General features: G+C 38.0%; 1 protein-coding gene and 1 pseudogene across 2 annotated transcripts in view; one reads left to right on the top strand and one right to left on the bottom strand.

Annotated features, from left to right (window-relative positions):
• Positions 1-21,732, top strand: part of STAG1 (stromal antigen 1) — a 469,676-nt gene that overhangs the window by 207,702 nt on the left and 240,242 nt on the right. For both annotated transcript variants that reach the window (XM_006846604.1, XM_006846603.1), the window contains exons 7-8: positions 6,516-6,667; positions 9,194-9,267. In XM_006846604.1, coding sequence (XP_006846667.1) covers positions 6,516-6,667; positions 9,194-9,267 — 226 coding nt within the window. The remainder of the gene's footprint in view (positions 1-6,515; positions 6,668-9,193; positions 9,268-21,732) is intronic.
• Positions 18,779-19,894, bottom strand: LOC102827730 (annotated as a pseudogene).

Raw genomic sequence — 21,732 nt, 5'->3', positions numbered from 1 at the left:
TATAAGCCCTCAAACCTTTAAACTATTCCTATCTCTGTGGGTCCAAGCCTTGGAGCCCCGTCCTGCCTCTTTCTTGCCTGGAATTCCAAGTTATTGCTGACGGTGACCTTAACTACACCTTCACCCTTGCCGCCATCAAGCCCCGCCTTGCAATTATTGTTTTTTATTTTCCTTCTGGTCATTCTTTTAAGAAATATCTTCTTTTCTTCTAGCTACTCCAGGCTGGTCTGCTTGTCATTGCAAGTGGAAATTTCCCACCTCAGAAGATTCTGGTTAGGGATCAGGATTATGCAATGCAAAGGTTCCGCAGGAAGCCTGTTTCACTGGGCAAGCCCTAGCCCCATTTTAGGTATTCCATTCCCTGGTGCTGTGGGCTAATGTGTCTGATTGTAAAGTCGCTTGAACTTCAAGGTCAGTGGTTCAAGCTCACCAGCTGCTCCTTGGAAACCCTATACATGGTCACTATGGGTTGGAATCTACTCGACAGCACTTAATAAGACCAACAATCAGTTATAGGCTAAAGATGGACTTACAAGCTTTCTATGATGATGTTTCTGGCTATTCCTTTCTCTTCCCTTCAAGCATCTATTTTACAATAGTAGGCAAAGGGAAACCAAGATTCAAAAGACAGCCAGCATATTAACATTATTTCCCCTCTTTTACCATTCAAACCATGCCTCAAACCTGCCAAACTGTTCTTCCATTCACCTCCCCCTTCTTGTGTATATGTCCCCCTCCCCAGAAGACAACTTTCCTGTGTCTGTTCCCTCCCATCTCCTCTCACCATACACCCAGGTAACCTGCAATGAATTTTTTTTTTTCTTCTTCTTTTACAATAATGGTCCTGTGCAGTATTTCTCCTCTGGTGACTGACTAATTTCTCTCAGTGTAATGTCCTCAAAAAACAAAAAAAAGAGCTCTGGCAGCGTAGTGGTTACGAATCAGGCTGTAAACCATAGGGTCAGCAGTTTGAAACTAAAAAAACAAACCTGCGTAGCTCATCAACTATACCACACAGCAGATGGCCAGTTTAGAGATTTTTTTATTCGGGGTGAAGACGAGCTGGAGAGCTATGGCAGAGGAAGAGAAAATGAGATCAACAAGAGATCACATGTCATTGCTGGGGTAATTTAACTCCTATCAAAAGCCATGTTGCCTATTAAGCCACCCCCCTTACAGCTTAATTTGGCGGGTAAACAGACAAAATGGAGCTGAAGGGAAGGAAGAGGGAAGAACCCGGAAGGTATTGTAACTGTTCCACAGGAGAAAGGTAAGGTATTCTGTTCCCGTACGGAGTTACAGCCACCACAATGTCTTCAAGGTTCATCCGTGTTATAAGGTGGCTTGCTGCAGCTTCCTTGTTATTCTTCAAGGTGCATATGCTACCTCTTGAAACGGTTGAACATCAACCATTTCCTTGTGGTGCAATGACTGTGTATTCCTTCCTTCTTTGTTTGATGTTTTCTGCATCATTCAATAATTTGCCCAGAGAAGCCTTCAATTATGAAAGTGAAGGCTTGACTTTTTTTCTTCAGTTCCCCCAGCTTGAGAAATGCTGAGTGTGTTCTTCCCATTTGGTTTTCTGACTCCAGATCTTTGCACATTTTATTATAATAATTGATTTTATGTTCTCCAGCTGATCTCTGAAATTTTCTGTTAAGCACTTGTACCTCCTCATTTTTTCCATTTGCTTTAGCATCTCTGCACTGGAGACCCAGTTTCAGAGTCTCTTCTGACATCCATTTTGATCTCTTCCTTCTGTCTTGTCTTCTTAATGGCTTTTTACTTTCTTCCTGTATGATGTTCTTGAAGTCATCCCACAACTCTTTTGGTCTTCAGTTTTTTGTGTCTAATGTATCAAATCTGTTTTTCTGATGATCTCTGAACTGAGATGGGATATATTCAAGGTCATATTTTGGCGCTTGTGGACTTGTTTTCATTTTCTTCAGTTTCCGTCTTAATTTGCATATGAGCACTTGATGGCTGGTTCCACAATCTGCCTCTGCTCTTGTTTTGCCTGATGCTATGGAGCTTTTCCACTGTCTCTTTCCACAGATGTAGTCAATTTGATTTCTGTGTATTCCATCTTATGAGGTCTATGTGTATAGTTGTCTCTTACGGTGTTTAAAAAGGGTATTTGAAATGAACAAATCATTGGTTTTGCAGAATTTTTATGGCCAACATTATTCCTATCACCAAAACCATATTTTCCAATTACTGATCCTTCCTCTTTGTTTTCAACCTTTGCATTATAATCACCAGTAATCATCAATACATCCTGATTGCATGTTTGATCAATTTCAGAATGAAGTTGATAGAATTCTTATATTTCATCCTCACTGGATTTAGTGGTTGATGCATAAATTTGAATAATAGTGATATTAACTGGTGTTCTCTGTAGGTGCATGGATAATATTATACTGTCACACACAGCATTGTACCTCATGGCTGATCTTGGTATATTCTTTTGACAATGAATGCATCACCATTCCTCTTTAATTTGTCATTCCCACCATAGTAAACCATGTGGTTGTGAGATTCAAAATGGCCAATACCAGTCCATTTCAGCTCACTAATGTCTAAGATATCAGTGTTTATGCATTCCATTCCATTTTTTACACTTTCCAATTTTTCTACATTCCATGTTCCAATTATTAATGGATATATATAGTTGCTTCTCTTCAATTTGAGTTCTGCTCTGTCAGCAGATGAAGGTCCCTCGGGCTCTACTCTCTTGGGCTTTACTCCATTCACATCATCACGATCAACTCTGTTTTAGGAGGCAGCTCTTCCCCAGTTGCATTTTGAGTGCTTTCTAACCTGAGGGACTCATTTTCTTGAACTGTTATCTGACAGTGTTTTCCTGCTATTCAAATAGTTTTCAGTGACTACATTTTCAGAAGTAGTTAGTCTCTCCTTCTTCCTAGTCTGTGTTCGTTTCAAAGCTCTTCTGAAACCTGTCCACCGTGGGTGACCCTGCCGGTGGTATAGCTTGCAGAATCACAGTAACTCACAAGCCACCACTACATTACCAGGACAAAACCTATTCCAGGACTTACTAAGAATAAGTTTTGTCCACATTTTCTCCCATTCTGGCCAGGACTTTCTAATGTGACCCCTTTCAGAGCAGGTGTTCATGATAGCTGGGCACCATCTAGTTATTCTGTTCTCAGAATCGTATAGATTGTGTTCTATTAGTCTTTTGGACTAATTGTTTCAAGGTGTCTTCAGTTTTAATCACTCTTTTATTCTTTCGGCAAAGAGAGACCATTAGTTGCCACTCATGAGTTTTAAGATCGCAGTCACTACTCACTGAATTAGGTTGTAGAACACTGTCTTGTGAACGATGCTATGCCAGGTGACCTTGTTGCATATATTTTCCATCTGTTTGTTTCACCACATTTATGGATTTGTTTGCATTAATGTAAATACCCATTAAATGTCTTCCGTTGAACCTTATTTGTGGCTGTACTCCCACTCTCCCTCCCACAACTCTTCAATTTGTATATCTATACATATTTCTAACCATAGCTTATTATTATTGAAGGTTTGTGTATATAACAGTATGTACCTCTTACCTCTTTCATTCTTCCACTTCTCCCCATGTCTGCTTCTGTCTTCATCATTCTGCTGCCTCCCTCCTTCATATTGTGTACTGCTTTCTCCATCACCTCAAATATTGAAGGTCTACCATCTTGTCCTTGTGTGACACTATAAGATAAACCCTGGACTGTTAATCACACGGTTGTCTATTCAAACTTACCAACCACTCCTTGGAAACCCTATACTGGGTCACTGTGAATCAAAAGCAACTCCACAGCATTTAATCCTCTGTTCAATGACTTACTCCCCCTTCCTTTCCCTGGTAAGCATCAAATGATGTTTCTTTTAGTATTAGAAATCTTTTCTTGATGTTTTACAATAGTTGTAATTACAATACAATATTTGTCCTTTTGCAATTGACCAATTTCACTCAGTGTAATATCCTTCAAGTTCATCCATGTTATGAGGTGTTTCACAGTTTCATCCTTATTCTTTAATATGTAGGATTCCATTGTGTGTATTTGCCAAAGTTTATCTATTCTTTCATTAATGTACATTTAGATTGTTTCCATCTTTTTGATATTATGAATAGTACTGTGATGAACATGGGTGTACACATATCTGTTTGTCACAGCTCTTATTTCACTAGGTTATATACCAAGTAGAGGGATTTCTGCATCGTGTGATATTTCTATTCCAACTCAGTTTTTGAGGAAGCACCTTACCATTTTCCAGAGTGGTTGTACCATTTTACAATCCCACCAGCAGTGTAAAAGGGCTCCGTCATCTCCACACCCTTGCCTGCACTGGGGCAGCACACGGGCTAATGCATCAGGCTGCAAAGTCGTTTTAATTGCAAGGTCGGTGATTCAGGCTCACCGGCTGCTCCTTGCAAACCCTATACAGGGTCGCCATGGTTCAGAATCTACCTGACGCCACTTAACAACAACAACCCTTCCCTGAAGGATTTTGTGCTGTTTGATTTATGCCACATCAAAACAGCAATTTTGACATCCTCAAGGGCTCAAATTGTATTCCTTTCAATGTTCATTGAATTTTGAGAACTAGAAAAAATCTGATGGGACAAGATTAAGACTTATAGGGCAGATGGGCTAAGGTTTCCCGAGGAAATTCTTACAGGACAGCCCTTACTATTTTCAAAGAATAAGTAAATGTCATGGTGGGAAAAAACAAATTCCTGGATACAACTTCTTCCTAGCCTTTTTCTCACCAATATAGCTTTCAGTTTTCTTAAAACTTCTTGGTAATAAACCCCCAATCATCATCCTGCAAGCTTTGAGAAAATCAACAGGATTATCTCTTTGGAATTCCATAAAGCAGTCACCATAAAATTCTCTCTGCCTTGAATTGAACTGCCCTAGCAGCCCCTTCAAAGCCACTGTATTGTTTGGATCTTTTTTTGAAGATACACGAAGACTAAAATAGATATTTTTACTGATCAAAAGTGTCTGCAGCCATTTACTGATGAAAGATGTGTTTAAACACATTTTGTTTGGAATAAACGTATGCATATATGTATGAACTGGAACTCTAATAGCAATACTTTTTACTTACCCTCATTCATAGATAGATAAATATATACATACAGCATGTGTGTATATATGTAGCTAAGTGAGCACGATTGGTCAGAATAGGTTTTCAGATAAATGAATTTTCCCCTAAGATTGAATTGTTAAGTTTTTTTATAACTGAACAGATGTATAACCAAAAAGTAAATAAAAGTGAAAACTCATTTAACTCTTTCATCACTGTTTCCTGCACTTTAATGGTCTCAGAAATGCAAATAAATATTAATGGAGAGATAAAATTTTGAGATTTGCTCATTCCTGTTGCTAAGAGAACTTGTAACAGAAGTTTGAAATAATTTCACAAGCTTTAAAAATGTAAATGAACACTTAAAAGTTCATTTCTGTCACTGGAAAACATGAATAGAATGGGAAAAAATTTGGAGCAAAGCTCAGAAATATAAAAAAGACCAGGTTTACTGTTCAGAAAGAGACTGATGGAACCTGAGAGTATGACCCTTGGTCACTCTCCAGGTCTGGGACTGAATTCACCCTCCTGGTTCAGTTTTCAGCCACACAGGATATGGGTATATAGGGAGAGGACACTAGTGAGGTATGCACACCATGGAATTGTCAACCATTCAGTATTGACATGGCAGCATTTAAGAACAAAATTTAGAAGGGTTGGGAAAGAAAGTGAAATGGAAACAAAAAGTAAGATAACTGTTGTTGCATTGAGGGCTATGCAATCATTGAAATTAAATGAGGTATATATATGATTTGCTGAATGTAAAACTTATGATATGTTGGGTATACCTTCACTGAATTCACAATAAAAAGTTTTTTAAGTGCATTTGTATTTTGACTGGTGAAGGTAGGTCAAATGGAAGTTACCAGAATACATTTTTTAATGAACTTACTGAATTTGGTAGGGTTGGCCAGTATTTCAGTGCTTGTAGGTTGTGCAGTTCACTGTGGTGGGTAATGCTGGGAAGAGGGCCATCTTGGGAAGTAAAGATCTCACAGATTGATTGTAACATCTCAGACAATTTTGATACATCTAAGTAAAGATATTAAGGAAGCTATTCTATACATAGGTCTACTGGTCCCAAAGGGTCTAGGCTTGAAAGATGTGTATGTTTGGGTGTGTCGAGAAGGGCTGTTGAGGAAGTGCCTTAATTTTTTTTCATATGTAATTAGGACCAAGGATGTTTTAATTGGGGTGTATCAGTAAGTCAGGCTTAGAGAACAGTGAGACAGAGGAAATTATGTTGCAAACTCAATTCATTTTTTTAAAATTATTATTATTACTATTTAAATTTTGTCTCAGTTATGAAACATAGCATTGATCTGTTTCTTTCACGCATTTGTTTTATGTATTAATACTTTGGATAAGTAATTGTCTGTTATATAGGTAAATGATGAAAGTCTTCCTTTATTTCATAGCCATGAAGCTCATGACTGCCCTGGTGAATGTTGCCTTAAACCTCAGTATTCATCAGGATAATACACAGAGACAATATGAAGCTGAAAGAAATAAAATGATTGGAAAGAGGGCCAATGAAAGGTTAGAATTACTACTTCAGAAGCGCAAAGAGGTAAGTTAGATTCATATAACTGTTTTTCATGTTCCATATATGTATAATATATATGTTATTGTTGGAGTCCTGGTGTGGCACTGTGAGTTAATGCGTCAGAGTGCAAAGCCGTTTGAACTGCAAGATTGGCAGTTCAAGCTTACCAGCTTCTCCTCGGAATCCCTATACAGGGTCGCTATGGGTTGGAATCGACTCGACGGCACTTAACAACAGCAACAGTATGTTACTGTTGGTTGTTATGAAGTTAATTCTGACTCATGGCATCCTCATGTGTTTAAAGTAGAACTGTTCAATAGGCTTTCAAGATTGTGGCTTTGAGGAAGTTATTCACCAACCAAAGCTGGCTTTTGAAGCGCTTCTGTGTGGTTCAAATGACGAACCTATCTACTAGCAATCAAGTATACTTAGCCCTTTGTGCCATCCAGGGACCCCAAATACACCATGTTGATTGTGTTTTATTCTCACTAAAGGTTTGTGTGTGTTTTAAAAATATTTTCTTAAAAGTTAGATTATTTAATCTCAAAAATTTCCAATGAAATGAGAATGTTTAGCCAGTGAATAAGTGTGTAATGGCAGTAAGGAATCACAGAACAATCTAATTTTTGGAAGAAGACGATCTGGGGGTAGTTAACTCAGATAGGTTGTCAGGCTGTGGACTTAAAGAGTACGGTACATGCTAATGTCAGAAATGGCTTTCTACAGTGCTGTTTTTTTCTGGAGAAAACCAAAAACTACTATAAACTGATCTATAAGGTTTGCCTCTGTTTTAAATGAAATTGTTATATATGTGTTGAAAGTGATTTCTGAGTGGATTTTTATTGAGAAATGTTAATTTGTCCAATAGGAAGTTAAAATTTAGATCTACAGTTATGTTAATCTGGAAAATAAAAAAAATAATACATTGCTGCAAATAAGCTGTTGCCAGTGAAGAATGGGTTACAAGGCAACAAAACACAGCAAACTTAGGATTCAATTTTTAGTCATGTTGTATACAAAATATTATAAAAGTAAATTTTGGAACTGTGCTTCAGTGAGCACTGGTAACCAAAACGTGGTAGTGATAGTGGTGTACTGTCTAGTTGGTTCCAACTCATAGTGACCCTGTCTAGGGTTTCCAAGGCTGGAAATATTTATGGGAGCAGAAAGTCGCATCTCCATTCTGGATTTGAATTGCCAACCTTGTGGTTAGTAGCCCAATGCTAACAGGGCTCCTTAGCAAAATATATGCATCTGTTTAAAATTATTTTTTGGCTAATAAATGCAAGAAATGTTTATTTCTAAAACATTCCATAAGTTTCAGTAATTTGAATGATTTGTAATGCACTGGACTGCAATGTCGAGTTGAACCACAAAGTCAGCAGTTCAAACACACCAGCCAATCTTCAGAAACCCTATAAAACATTGCTATGAGTCAGAACCGACTCAACAGCACTTAACAACTATAAAAATATTTCCAAGCTTATTTCAGTAAAACTTGAAATGAGTAAGTGTGTAGGAATTTTATTTTTGCATGTAGTAAAAATTCACTGAATATTGCTGTACAGTAAATTATAGGACAGCTTAGAATAAAAAAAGCCACTGTGAATTCCATTTTGTATCATGACTTTTGTTGCTTTTGGACCGGTGAATAAACTCAAATGTTAACTGTGAGCAGTAGTATTGCCTGAAATGTATGTATGTGCTTGCTGTGACGTTTTATGCTACTGCTAAACTGTACCACTATTGGTTAGGATTCTAACTGTGTTGTATTAATATCTCCTGTCTATGCACTGGACTGCAAAGTCAATTTGAATCGCACAGTTGCCGGTTCAAATTCACCATCCTCTCTTCGGAAATCTGTACAGGGTGGCTATGCGTCCGATTTGACCCAACAGCATTTAACAACAATAACATCTTGGGAACTTGGGCTACTCTCAGTAATGCAGGGTAGTCTGGTATGTTGTTGTTAAGTGCTGTTGAGTCAGTTCTAATACATAGTTGGTGAGTTTGAACCACTAACCTTGCAATTCAAACTGATCTTGCAGTTGAATACTTATCCTATAGCGCCACACCAGGACTCTTAATTTGATGCAGATTAGTACAAATTTGAATATTTCAAATGGAGTTGGAAGTTTTTTCTACAATGATAAATATGGTCACAGGGTTGTTGAATTATAAAGAAAGACAAAACTAAGCCAGGGACCTGGTTTACATAGAGGAGGCATAGAAATTGTGACCTTGTCCCAAAACAAGTTTATATTTAGAAGCTAGGAGACTGGCACACTTGTTTATACCAGTCCTCCTTTTCAGTTTATGTGATGAGTGTGGTAATAGTGTGAGGGAAGTTAGTGAGTTTGATGAGAGGTTATAAAGCTAGAATAGTAAAGCTGTGGACATAATGGAAATATATATTTGATTTCAGACATCTGTTACACAGTGAATTAGAAAAAGAATTTATAAATAACCAAAGTGAAAATACACAGAAATTAAATACAGTTGGTCTGTATTTTAATTTATTTATATTTTGGTTTTGTTTTCTCATTTCAGCTACAAGAAAATCAGGATGAAATTGAAAATATGATGAACTCTATTTTTAAGGGTATATTTGTGCATAGATACCGGTAAGGGATTTTAAAAAAATCATTAAGAAGCTTAACTTAAATGATTATTGCTTGTTTGTGGTTCTAGCTATTTATAAAACTAGAAAACTCTTAACTATGATATTTTAGTGTTGGTTTAGTTGGTTTACTGGAAAAAGCCTTTGGGTATAAATCCGTCGTGTCATTTCACATCTATGGAGGAAATTGAATCACCACTACCAGTACCATGCCCTTCCAAATTCAGAATATAAACTGTTGAAAGTAGCCTGTCTTACTTACATATGCTGATGAATTATAAAATAGTATTAACTTAATGTGACCTTAATATAAAATCATCGATTATCTTGGCATGTGAAAAAATTAAATATCCCACTTCTTTCCTTGTGGTAGTAATTTTACCCTATGGACAAACTGAACAACATTCTGTTTTTCTTTTAAACCCCTGTGAAAGTGTTATTACAGAGGTCAGAAAGGAGTGCACCTGAAATTATTCAGTTACTCAGTGTTCTTGTTTATCATCAGAAATACTTGTGCAAGTAGAAGCTTTCTCACAGTATTTTAGTCATGCTCCTTTGCAGATGAGTTTATTTTGTCTTCCTGTGGTGTCTGAAAATAATTTTTATATATCTTACATTTATAAAGAACATATTTCACAGAGAATTAATTAGTCCTATACTAAGGGGTCCTGGTGTGGCGCTGTGGGCTAATGAGTCAGACTGCAAAGTCGTTTGAACTGCAAGGTTAGTGGTTCAAGCTTACCACCTTCTCCTTGGATACCCTATACAGGGTGCTATGGGTCGTCATCAACTCGATGGCAATTAACAACAATAACAAGGTCATAAGGTTTCTATCAACTTGATGGCAACTAACAACAACAACACTTCTTAAATGTGCTTAGGAAGAGAGATAATATGAACACTGTTTGCAGTCAAATTTGAGGCTAGTTGGCCAATTAAACTATGTTGTTGTTGTTGTTATGTGCCGTGGAGTCGATTCCAACTCATAGCGACCCTGTACAGGGTTTGTGAGGCTGTAAATCTTTACGGGAGCAGAAAGCCTCATCTTTCTCCCATGGAACAGCTGGTAGTTTCAAACTGCTGTCCCTGAGGTTCTCAGCCCAATTCATAACGACTACACTACCAGAGAGCTCCTTAGTTACTTAAAATACGAAACCCATTGCACAAAAAAGACACATTTAAATTAAAGATTTTTTTTTTCCTCACAGAACTTAAATTCCATTTATTTGAGTGCTCTTTAATTTCTCTCAGAAAGAGTTTATAGTTTTAATTGTACTGGTCTTGCATCAAATATGGATAATATATTCTATTCTTTGGTGCTTTAATAAATGGTACTAGCTTTTTTTTTCTTTATTTCAGTTTCCAATGGGTCCATTGTTAGCATATAGAAAGAATATCACGAAAAGATTTTTAATAGATTTTATAATACCTTCTTCAGTAATCAAATTGTCTGCGAATAGAGACAAGTCAACTGTCTACAAATAATGACTGTTTTGCTGCTACTGCTTCAATCTGGATGCCTTTTATTGCTAATCTTATTGCTTTGGAAAATGAGAGCAGATACATTCTCCTTGTTTCTGATCTTAAGTGCAGTCTTTCACCATGAAGTATGATTTGCGCTGTAAATTTTTTATAGAAACCTTCACTAGGCTGAGGAAGATTCCACTCCTAGATTCCTGTTAGTTTTTATTAGGAGTTGAATTATTAGGATATTGAATTTTGTCAAATGCTTTTTAAAATCTATTTAAATCATTGTTTTTCTTTTTTAAGACTCAATAAAAGGTAGATTAAGGAGCCCTATTGAAGTGTTGGCTTATGTGTTGTTAGCATGGTTAGCTATTCAAATCCACCAATCACTCTGAGGGAGAAAGATGAGATTTTCCACTCTCATATAGTTTTACAACCTCAGAAACCCTGTGTAAGGTCACAGTGATTTGGGGCCAACTTGACAGCCCACAAGAGGGTGGATTAAATTGCTCGGTTTGCAAATGTCAACCTAATCTTGCATTTATGGGATAAAAACTACATAGTGTCATCCTCACTATAAATTGTGGATGAATCCATTTTATCTATTTGGAGATAATTGCAATGTAATAATACTAAATTTCCAACCCATGAACATAGGCTATATGAGAGAAGAAAAAATATATATTTATATAACCTTTTGTACTTACCCTCTTGCATTGTTTAGTTTTTTTTTATTTGAAATTCCCTAGTGTTACTTCCTTAAAACTATAATAATTGCCTTTAATATTTCTTATAAGGCGAACGGCTAGCAACAAATTTTGTCTTTCTTTACCTGGAAACTGTTTTAACTGCGTATTTGAAAGATAATTTGTCTGGTTGTAGAATTCTTAGTTTTTCTGTTATTTTCTTACTTGCAACAGTTTTAACATGTCATTGCACTGCCAGCTGACCTTTACTGTGTCTACTGAAAAATCACTCTTTGACCCTTTTTTTCCCCGTATATATTATGAATCACTTTTCTTTGGCTTTCAACAGTTTACCTATTGTATGTCTTAAGTGTGAACCGTTTTGTGTTTATTCTACTACGTTTCTTGGGTCTGTAGACTAAAATTTTTTAGCATTTATAAGATGTTTTTAACAAAACCCAAAAAAACCCTTTTCTTTGTGAATTGAATAAAGGTGTTGTACAGCACTGATCCTCAGTTTTATACTCGGCAAAGCATCTACTTTGCTTCATTACAATGACTGCAATCCCCTCTATGTACTAAAAGTTAGCAATATTTACCTCTATTCACTTTAACTATTAAATTCCTCCCTGTGTTTCCCACTACCTTCATCTTTCCTCTTCTAGCCTCCATCTTGTATATTGCCTGCTTTTCACCCATGTTAACATTTCTATCCTATAGCCCATGAATAATTTTCCCTCTCTGGCTCCTCCTCTCCCTTAACCATCATAGTGTTTCTTTTATCAAGAAAACCTTTTCTTAGCTTTTTAGACATAGGTTTTGGACAGTATTTATCCTTTTATGACTAATTTCACTCAGCATAATGTCCTCCAAGTTCATCCATGTTGTGAAGTGTTCTGCAGATTCATAGTTATTCTTCAACATTGCATAGTATGCCATTATGTGTGTATACTAAAGTTTGTTTAACCGTTCATTGTTGGGCATTTAAAAGGCTGTCTCTATCTTTTTAATGTATCCATTGTAGGCAACAGATTAAAAGATCCTGTTTTCTTACCCAATGTGCTCTCTTTGTTTCCTGGCTAGTGTATTTAATCTATTTACATTCACTCTAATCATTGATAGGTATGAATTGATTGCTGTCATTTTGCTGTGTGTTTTTTTTGAGTTGCTGCTGATTTCTTTTTTCATATAATTTTCTGCCATGAGTTCATTTTGTTTATAGTTTTTGTTTTCATTTTCATTTGTGTTGTGTTAATCTTTACTAAATCTTCCTGAATTTCTCTTTTTAAAAATTTAATCTTATTGTTAAGTGGCAAGTCAATTACAATTTACAGTGACTCTATATAGGGTTTCCAAGGAGTGACTGGTGAGTTTGAACTGCCAACTTTGTGATTCAAACCGACTTTTAGTCCGGTACTTACCAGGACTCATATGCAGGTGTATTAATTCTCTTTGAGTTTACCCTGTGATTTTTTTTTTTTTTTTCTCACTGTTTAATACAACCTGCTTTGTCTTGAAATCTTCTTGACTTCCTTGTTACTGTGGCACTGTGGGTTAAGGTGCTAGACTGCAATGTTAGTTTGAACCACAAGGTCAGCGGTTCAAGCTCACCAGTTACTCCTTGTAAACCCTATACAGGGTCCCTTTGGGTCAGAACTGACTTGATGGCACTGAAGAACAACAACACTAATATTCCCTCTTTTTGCTTTGTAGTTGACTTAATTATGAATTTCTATCTCTTGTTTTCCCTATTTTCAAGGAACCCTGATAGCATCGTTGGTCATGAGCTGGGATGCTTAACTGCAAGGTCAGCAGTTTGAATTTACCAGCCGCTCCTTGGGAGAAAGATGAGGTTTATTGCCTTGGAAACCCTACACAGGGTCACTATGAGTCAGAACCAACTCAATGGCACATAATTACTACCAGCTTCCTATTTTCAGTCTTTTAGGTTTACTTTAAATACTTACATAATCTGGATTGAGTTCTAGGTGGTGGTGTTGTGTATGATAATCTCGGGTTGTTGTTTGCTGTTGTTGGTTCCCAGTTCAAAGAACACCTTTTAACATTTTTTGTAAAGTTGATCTAGTCATTACAAGTTGTTCATTTTGCTCTCATATTGAAGGGGCATTTTTGCTGGGTATATGAGTTTTGGTTAGCAGTTTTTTTTCTTTCAGAGTTTCATATATGTCATCTTGTTGCTTTGTTGCCTACATAATTTGTGCTGAGATATCAGAGTTTAGTTTTATTGGTTCTCTTTTTTAGGTAACATTTCATTTTTCCTGAGGTTTTGCAAAGTTTGATTATAATTTATCTAGGTGATTTTCTTTTGGAATCTATTCTGTTGGGGATTCGTTCCGCTTCTTGTATGCTTATCTCCTTGTCTTTCATAATGTTATGGAAGTTTTATTTCAGTAACTCTTTGACTATTTTCTCTGTGTGTTTTATCATTTCTTCCTGTTCTCCCACTCCAATTCATGGTATCCCACATGTTTTTCCTCTTCATGATATCTCACATAAGACTTAACTTTACTTTGAATTTTTTCATTCTTTTTTCTGATTGTTCTTCTAGCATACTAGTATTGAGAGATTTATAATTAAAGCTCACTAATTTGGGCTTCCATTGCTTTGAATCTGTTCTTTTGTCCTTTCAGTGTATTGTCCATTTATGAAATCCTAGTATTACTCTTATGGATTTCTAATTGCCAGTTTTATATTGTTTGAAAATTTGCTTTTAACTTGTCTGTTTGCTCTTGTAGTATTTTCCTGAATTCGAATTTTTTCCTTACTTTCCTCTATCTTTTTGTCGATCTTTTGAAGGTACCTAAATATCATTATTTTGATTTTTTTTTTTTTTTTTAACCCCAGTTCCATTATCTTTTCTTCCTCAGAAACATTTTCTGGCTCTGCATCCTGGTCATTTATTTGCGTTATTCGCTCATGTTTTTTCATGTGAGAGTTAACATTGTGTGTTGTCTCCGGGTATTGTGTGGTTTTCGGATTTGTATTTCACTGATGACTGTGTGTTGATGTGTTCTTAGTCTCTCACTGTCTCCTGTGGGTGTATTTACAGAACGGAAACATGTACACCTGTCTCATTTTCCATTTGTGCCACCTCATTTTAGGTTGTAGTTTGGCTGATGTTGACTGCTGTCTATCTTGATCAGATAGTAAAGGAGTTTGTATTTGCTCTTGCCCATTGGGTTGTGCTGCAGAGGGTATGGTTGTGGCTGGGCTGTATAAGCACAGTTGTTGTCGGTGGGAAAGTGTAAACTACACACACACACAACACACTCAAAAAAACAGAATAAACAAGGAACCAACAATGATAAAAATATTAGAGAAGTGAAAACAAGCAGCAGCTGGAGAAAAATCTATAATAACTATAAACACAAAAGAGGGACAAGGAAATGGAACTATTAAAAAAAAAGTAAGTAAAATGAAGAAATAAAAATGGCACAAAAGTAATTAAAAAGGGAAAAGAAGGACAGGAAAATGGAGCTACAGAAGAACAAATAAGAGCAGAAATAAAATTAAGAAATTAATAAACTTAGGGAAACCAGGAGAGGAAAAGTGAAAAGAGAGAATAGAGAGTAGTTAAGAAAAATCAAAAGGAGAAAAAAAAAAGGGGGGGGAAGAGGGGTAATGAGAAATCAAAGAAAAGAAGAAAACCAAAAGCAGAGATAGAAAGGATAAAAATAAAGGGAATGGAAGGAGAAGGAGGAGGAGAAATATTAAAACAAATTAAGACAGTGAGACAACAAAAGGAAAAACCAAACCCTAGAACCGAAACAAACAAAACAGTTGCAGCTTTTGGAATGTAAGAGAAAAAATTTTGGTGGGCTTCTGCAAGCCAAGGAGCACTCACAAAATGGGTGCAGGAGGGATGTGACAGTGGATTTCCTGGTGCTGGGTGGAGTTCTTTTGGTCTAGGTGTTATTTATATTCAGTGTACCCAATCTGGAAGTAGTTCATGGAGGCCCTAGATGGAGCTGGCTTCAATATCTGCTAGTATCAAAGGGCAGGTGGAGACAGATTAAGTGCTGGTCTGAAGGCTCTGCAGATGTAAATTTGCAGCTGAACTTGCCTGAAAACAGACACCAAAGATGTTCAGCCAGCTCCTGCTTCACACTAGCATGTCTATAAACACCCTGGGAGAAGGGTCTGTGTTAGTAGGGTTTGAGGGCGGGAGCTGGCCATTCCTGTGGTCACCAAGAAAGTATGGGGGGAAAGAATGAATTGCATCTTTTCCATTGCTTGTGTGAATCTGCTTTACCAGGCCACCTTTTTGTTGTTGTTTTGTTAAATCTTTGAATGTCAAGTGTCTCCTGTACTTCCTTTTATTATCATCATAGTCTCCGCATTAAGATACATAGCAATGATAGGTTTATTTTTAAAGCTTAGTATTAAATATTAAGTATCTCTTCTCATTTTAGTTTTACATTACTCTGCCAAGAAAAGAAAAAAAAAACAAAACTTAAAACTCTAGTTATTTAAAGCCTGGACCTACTTCCATGATTAACTGGGCTATGTAAAAGTTGATGGCTTTGTTCTTCCCACTGTATAAGGAGATCCAAGCCCTAGAAAGATGACACCAGGTTATAATTGTTTTTTTTAATGTGTGCTTCAGAAACAGATGGCCCGTTATAAGCCAGGTTACAAAGTATGGATGGGAGTATGGGAAGGACATTTTCTTCTAGAAACATAATTTCTAAAGAGTCCTAGTCTTTTATTTTTTTCCAAAATGGTTAAAATCTCAACATGAGCTTCAAAGTACTGTCTCTGTGAGGGGACAAGTTGCCTTGCTGAGGAGTGCAATGGCTAAGTAAAATCATCCCCTCTCCTAATAGCTAGGGAAATAGAAAGTTTATTGTGCAGTGGAATGAAAGTGGGCTGAAGCTTACTTCGTACTGAATTCTCTCCTAGGTTTCTTCTAGAAACAGACAACTCAGACTCTTCCTCACTTCAGCAAAAAAGTTTTTAAATAATGTTTTGTTGTGAATTATGTGATAGTTTACATGGGAGAACGTTAGTTTTACATGCATTCTATCTTATATCGTTTCATTGCCACGGTTACAATCCCCTCTATGCATCATCACCCAGAAAAAGGGTATACACTACAAGCCTGCCTCCCAGTCGTCAGCTCACAGCCCCTCTCCCTCTCTGAGTCTAATGTCCCCAGCTGCTCCATCTCTCCACGTCATCGTCTCTGCCTCCATTTCTGGCATCACTACTTATCTGGGTGGGGTCTTGCTCTCCATTCTTCTCCCTTGATGGTCCCAGGGACCTCCGCTCCTAGACCGAAAAGTTAATCACTCCCCTCCTTGCTATAAAACATCTACCTTTACATTTACAACCTTCATAATCAGTCCTGATAACAATTATTCACTACTGTATCACAAGAAACCTATCTGCATTTCATCAGCCCTGCCTAGACAGATTGGATAATATTCACTGGAGATTCTACCTTCCTCCACACCCTCTGGATCTAGGTTCCCTCTTGAAAGCTTATAAGCCAGTCATGTCTTGCCTTTGTAGTCTCATCCCCCTCCCCGCATTTTGGGTAGCCAATGTCCAAGTTGCCCATCCTTGTCTACTTTGTGTGTGGAGGGGGTGGGAATGATCCTTGCTATAAGGATTTGTTTACTCTTTTGAGGTACTGCATCCATAGGTATAAGTCAAGTTCTCATCAAGTTGTATCAGATGACTCTTTTTTTCTCCCCTCTTCTTTCTTCTTCTAGTTAAACTCTGATCATCCAGTCAATGAAGCCAGTCAAGTGGGTATAATATGAAAGTGTGGGTGTTCTTATGCATATGCCCTCTCTTCTTATCAGCTAGACGCTTCACTCTCCACTCTAGTCCTCTGTGGCTATGTCACTGACTCTGGGCCCAAGGGTCCCCAGGTCTTGCCACACTGCTAGCCATCCAGGTCTCCACCTGTGTTCACAGGAGTCAATTGAACGTTGTAGCGCTTAGCTCACCACTTCATTGCTGTTTTTCCCTCACTTCCCCTCTCGGTGACAAACATGGTCACCAATCATAGTGAGTATTCCCATTGAGTCTTAGTCTTGTAAGGGTGTTTGCACTGAGGAGACCCAGCCACTTGCCTTGATAAATCTTGGGTAAGCAACTTGCTTTTTCTTGTAGTAACAGTCGGTCTGCCTCTATTGTATTGTATTTTTCCTGTCAGTCTTTCTTTCAAGAGCTATCTAAAGAAGTTAGTTTATAAGCACTTGGCTGCGAGAGAATCAATTTCTGTTTATTGTAGGAATCCACGGTGGAATTTCTGCTACTGCAGCATTAGAGAACTAATGCAAATAACCTCTAGTTCTAATGCCCAACTGTCAATGCCAGCATTCTCAGGCTGCATCTGAATGCAGGCATTTTGAAGTACCTCAAACAGTACCAAAACCAATACCATATGAACTGTGTCTATAGTTCACCTGAACTCTAATACCATGTTTCCTGAGAACTGTAATCCTGTTACCTGACCTGACTTTGAGAGCTGAGCCTGAACCCAAATATCTTTTAAATCAGCAGTTCTCAAACTTTTTGTTTTCAGTTTTCCTTTACAGTCTTAAAAATTAATTGAGAAACCCAAAATAGCTTTTGTTTATATGGATGGTAGTGGTGGTGATTATGTGCCATGGAGTTGGTTCTGATTCATAGCGACCCTATATTGGGTTTCCAAGGCTGTAAATCTCTACGGAGGCAGAAAGTCTCATCCTTCTCCCACGGAACCTCTGCTAGTTTTGAACTGCTGACTTTGTTTATATGGATACCTATTGATCACCAGTCGCTCCTTGGAAACTCTATACAGGGTTGCTATGGGTCGGAATTGACTCCACGGCACTTAACAACAACAACATTGGTGATTACCATATGAAAATCAGAAGTACTGGAGGTATTTAATAATTCATTTACAAATAATAATAAACCCATTGCATATTAGCATAACATTTTTATTTAAGAAAATGTAACCTTTTCCCAAAAACCTTAATGAGAAGAGTAGCAGTGTTTCAAATTTATAATAGCTGGGTTTATAGAAGACAGCTGAATTTTCATATCTGCTTCTACAATGTATTATTGAAATCTGTTGTTTTGGACAAAGTCTAGAAAGAAAAGTTGGCCTCCCATAGGTAAGTAGCTGGAAAAAGAAGGAGTTTCAGATAATTTTAGGTATTTTTCTCTGATTTTATACCAAAATTTAGTCAGTGGTAGTTTCTTTACATTTAGTTATAATACCAAATCTGAAACTGTATTACAACATTTTTGTACTTGTCCAATTAAATCCATGGGTCTATCTTTAAAAAAAAAAAAAAAAAAGACACTTGGGAAGTTCCTCTTCCACCCATCTGGTGAGGTTTAGAAAAGAGAGTAATCAGTACAGCCACTTTCTAGGCCATAACAGAATTCTTGAATGTTGGAGACCCTATGGAAGCATATAAAAAGGCTGCTGCAACCACCAGGACATGGAAAAATCTGATCAGACTGGAACCATATGTCAAACATTCCAGGAAAGAAGTGCTCAGGAATTCCAGCAGCATACAAGCCAGCTCCAGTGATGTACATCACAGCTATAAGGAAGAACCAGCCCATTAGGCCCATGTTTTTGCCTTGACAAAGCCCTCGGTAATTGTGAAGTGCATGGTTGGCACAACCCCACTCAAGCCAAGTCCCTGGAACACTCATACTCCCGTCTGCCACTGCTTAGGAGTGGCAAATTGGTCCCACAACGATGAAAGAAATGCCCAGGACATAGACAACGAAGAGGTAGATGAGCCGTGGCCGTGAAGAGCAGTAGAAGGAGTAATAGAGCCAAGGAACAAAGCCCCCCATGATCAGTGGCGCAATCCCTGAATAGTCACAGTTTGGAAAAAAGTCTGAGAGACTTTCTCTGAATGACAGTAGACAGTGTGGAAAAGCCAGGAGAAGCTGAGGCAAAGCACTGGACCCAGAACGAACATCCCCAAAACCACCTCCTCTAGAGGGGCTATGAATTACATATTTTATCTGAACACGGTCAAGATTACCAAAAAGAGAAACAGCACAAAACCAAGCAGTTGGGTCCAGATATTGCCAGTTCTGTATGGATACAGAAGATGCTCTTGAAGCAAGCTCAAAAGGAAGGCATGGGTTGTCTGTGGCCATACAGCAGCTTGTCATTGTCCTTCAGCCAGTCAGAGAGCACATCATATGGGATGACTCTCCAATGCCCTTCTCAGACCTTTATACAAATTCCTCTGTCTTCTCCATTGTGTGGTGGGCTTCCAGAGGAAGCGTCAGGGCCCACACCTCCTCTTTTTCCTGGAGAACTGGACATGTTTTCTCCTCTTCAGTTTGGGTTAGGTTGGCAATTACCTGTTTGCCCTTCTCTTCTAGCAAGAGTCCCAGTTCAGCAAGTTCCACCGTGTCAGTTTCCCTGTTGTTGGCAGATGCCCCGTTGCCCTGTACCACCACAGATCCTTTGTAGGAAGACATCACGGTGGTATCTCAATTTCCGGCAGCTTCAGTTTGGGGAAAGGTGGTGGCCTCTCAGCCCTTGAGGAGTTAGGGTAGAGATTTCCCTGTGGTGGTAAACAGGCCGCTCAGGTGGGCAGGCTCAGATAGGGCCACAGTCCTCCTTGCTACATCCCAAGGCTCTGGGGGTGTCCTGTGGCGTAGTGGCCTGGGATCTTCAGTACCCACCCCACACTGAAAGGGGAGAGTGACAACTCCTTGGAGGACACCTCTTTTGTCAAATTTGCTGACAGAGTTTCAAGATGGTTACGTTGTTTCTTACCATTCATCCGTTCACCAGTGTCTTTTTTAATGTTGTTTTGTGTAGTTTTCTTCGTGTTTTTTTAGTATCTTCCTTATCTGTATAATATGTTTAAGTTTTCCTCTAACCTTTTTACCATATATTCTTTATTATTACAACATTATTAATTCCTTTTAAAAAAAAAATCAATGTTATAATCTGTGTCATATCTTGTGCTGCATATATTGCGTTTTCACAGGTTGGATTACTTTTAAATTTTTAAATAATTTTTAGTGTTTGCCAGACATTGTAGTTTTTATTTTGTTATGTCCAATTTTTTTTCCATGCATAATTTTATTTTTTGCACTGGAATACAGTCAAATTACATTTTTATTTTTATTAGATATTTTATTGTGAATTATGTGATAGTTTATATGAGAGAACATTAGCTTTACATTCATCCTATCGTGTATCGTTTCATTGCCGTGGTTACAATCCCCTCCATGTATCATCGAACAACCAGAGGGTATACCCTTCCCTGCAAGCCTTCCCCCTGGTCATCAGCACAAAGCGCCACTCCCTCTCTGGGTCTAGAGTCCCCAACCATTCCCTCTCTCCATGTCATCATCTCTGTCTCCATCTCTGGCGTCACTGCTTCTCTGGGTAAGGTCTCACATACCACTCTTCTCCCCTGATGGTCCCAGGGACCTCCACTCCTGGACAGGAACGTCAGCCACTCCCCTCCTTTTGCTACAGAATGTCTGCTTTTACATTTCCAACCCTCACATTCAGTCCTAATAGCGATCATTCACTATTGTGCCACATGAGCACCATCCCCATCTCTTTTCATCAGCCCCTACAAGACAGATTGGCTAATAATCTGTGGAGAGTCTGCCTTCCTCCATACCCTCTGGATCTAGGCTCCCTCTTGAAAGCTTGTAAGCCAGTCACTTCTTAACTTTGTAGCCCCCCATTTTGGGTAGCCCAGTGCTTAAACCACAGAACCACCAGAATTCCTTCTATTTACCATAACATCACTAAACCATCCCAGGTTTTCTCTTTAACCTCAGGGACATACTCGGGCTCACTTCAGAATCTCTAGGCAATAATCTTGGGCAGTCTTAAAACTCTACTCATTTGTTAACTCCTCTCAGAGATTATGATATGGCTTTGTTTTCTAGCGCTGACGTAACACAAATACTATTACATTTTTGTTGTTAAGTATCCTAGAGTCACTTCCAAGTCATATCAACCTTGTTTCCGTAGTGTTTACAAGGAAGTTAGTGGATTTGAACTGCTGACCTTGTGGTTAGCCTTCCAGTCCTGATCCTATAGTGCTACAGTAAGTCAGTTTCTTTAAATGATGAAAATTTATTTTCTCAAAGTTCTGGAAGCTAGTGTCCAAATTCAAGGTCTGTTATTTTTGCTGTTAAGTGCCCACAAGTCAGTTCTGAGTCATAGCAACCCTATATCACATTTATGAGACTTTGAATCTTTGTGGAACAGAAGCTTCATCTTCCACAGAGTGACTGGCAGGCGCAAACTTTGGATTTTGTGGTTTTCAGTCCATTACTTATCA

Source organism: Chrysochloris asiatica, unplaced genomic scaffold (assembly GCF_000296735.1).
Source record: "Chrysochloris asiatica unplaced genomic scaffold, ChrAsi1.0 scaffold00028, whole genome shotgun sequence".
NCBI lineage: Eukaryota > Metazoa > Chordata > Mammalia > Afrosoricida > Chrysochloridae > Chrysochloris > Chrysochloris asiatica.
This window is presented reverse-complemented; position numbering and strand designations above follow the sequence as displayed.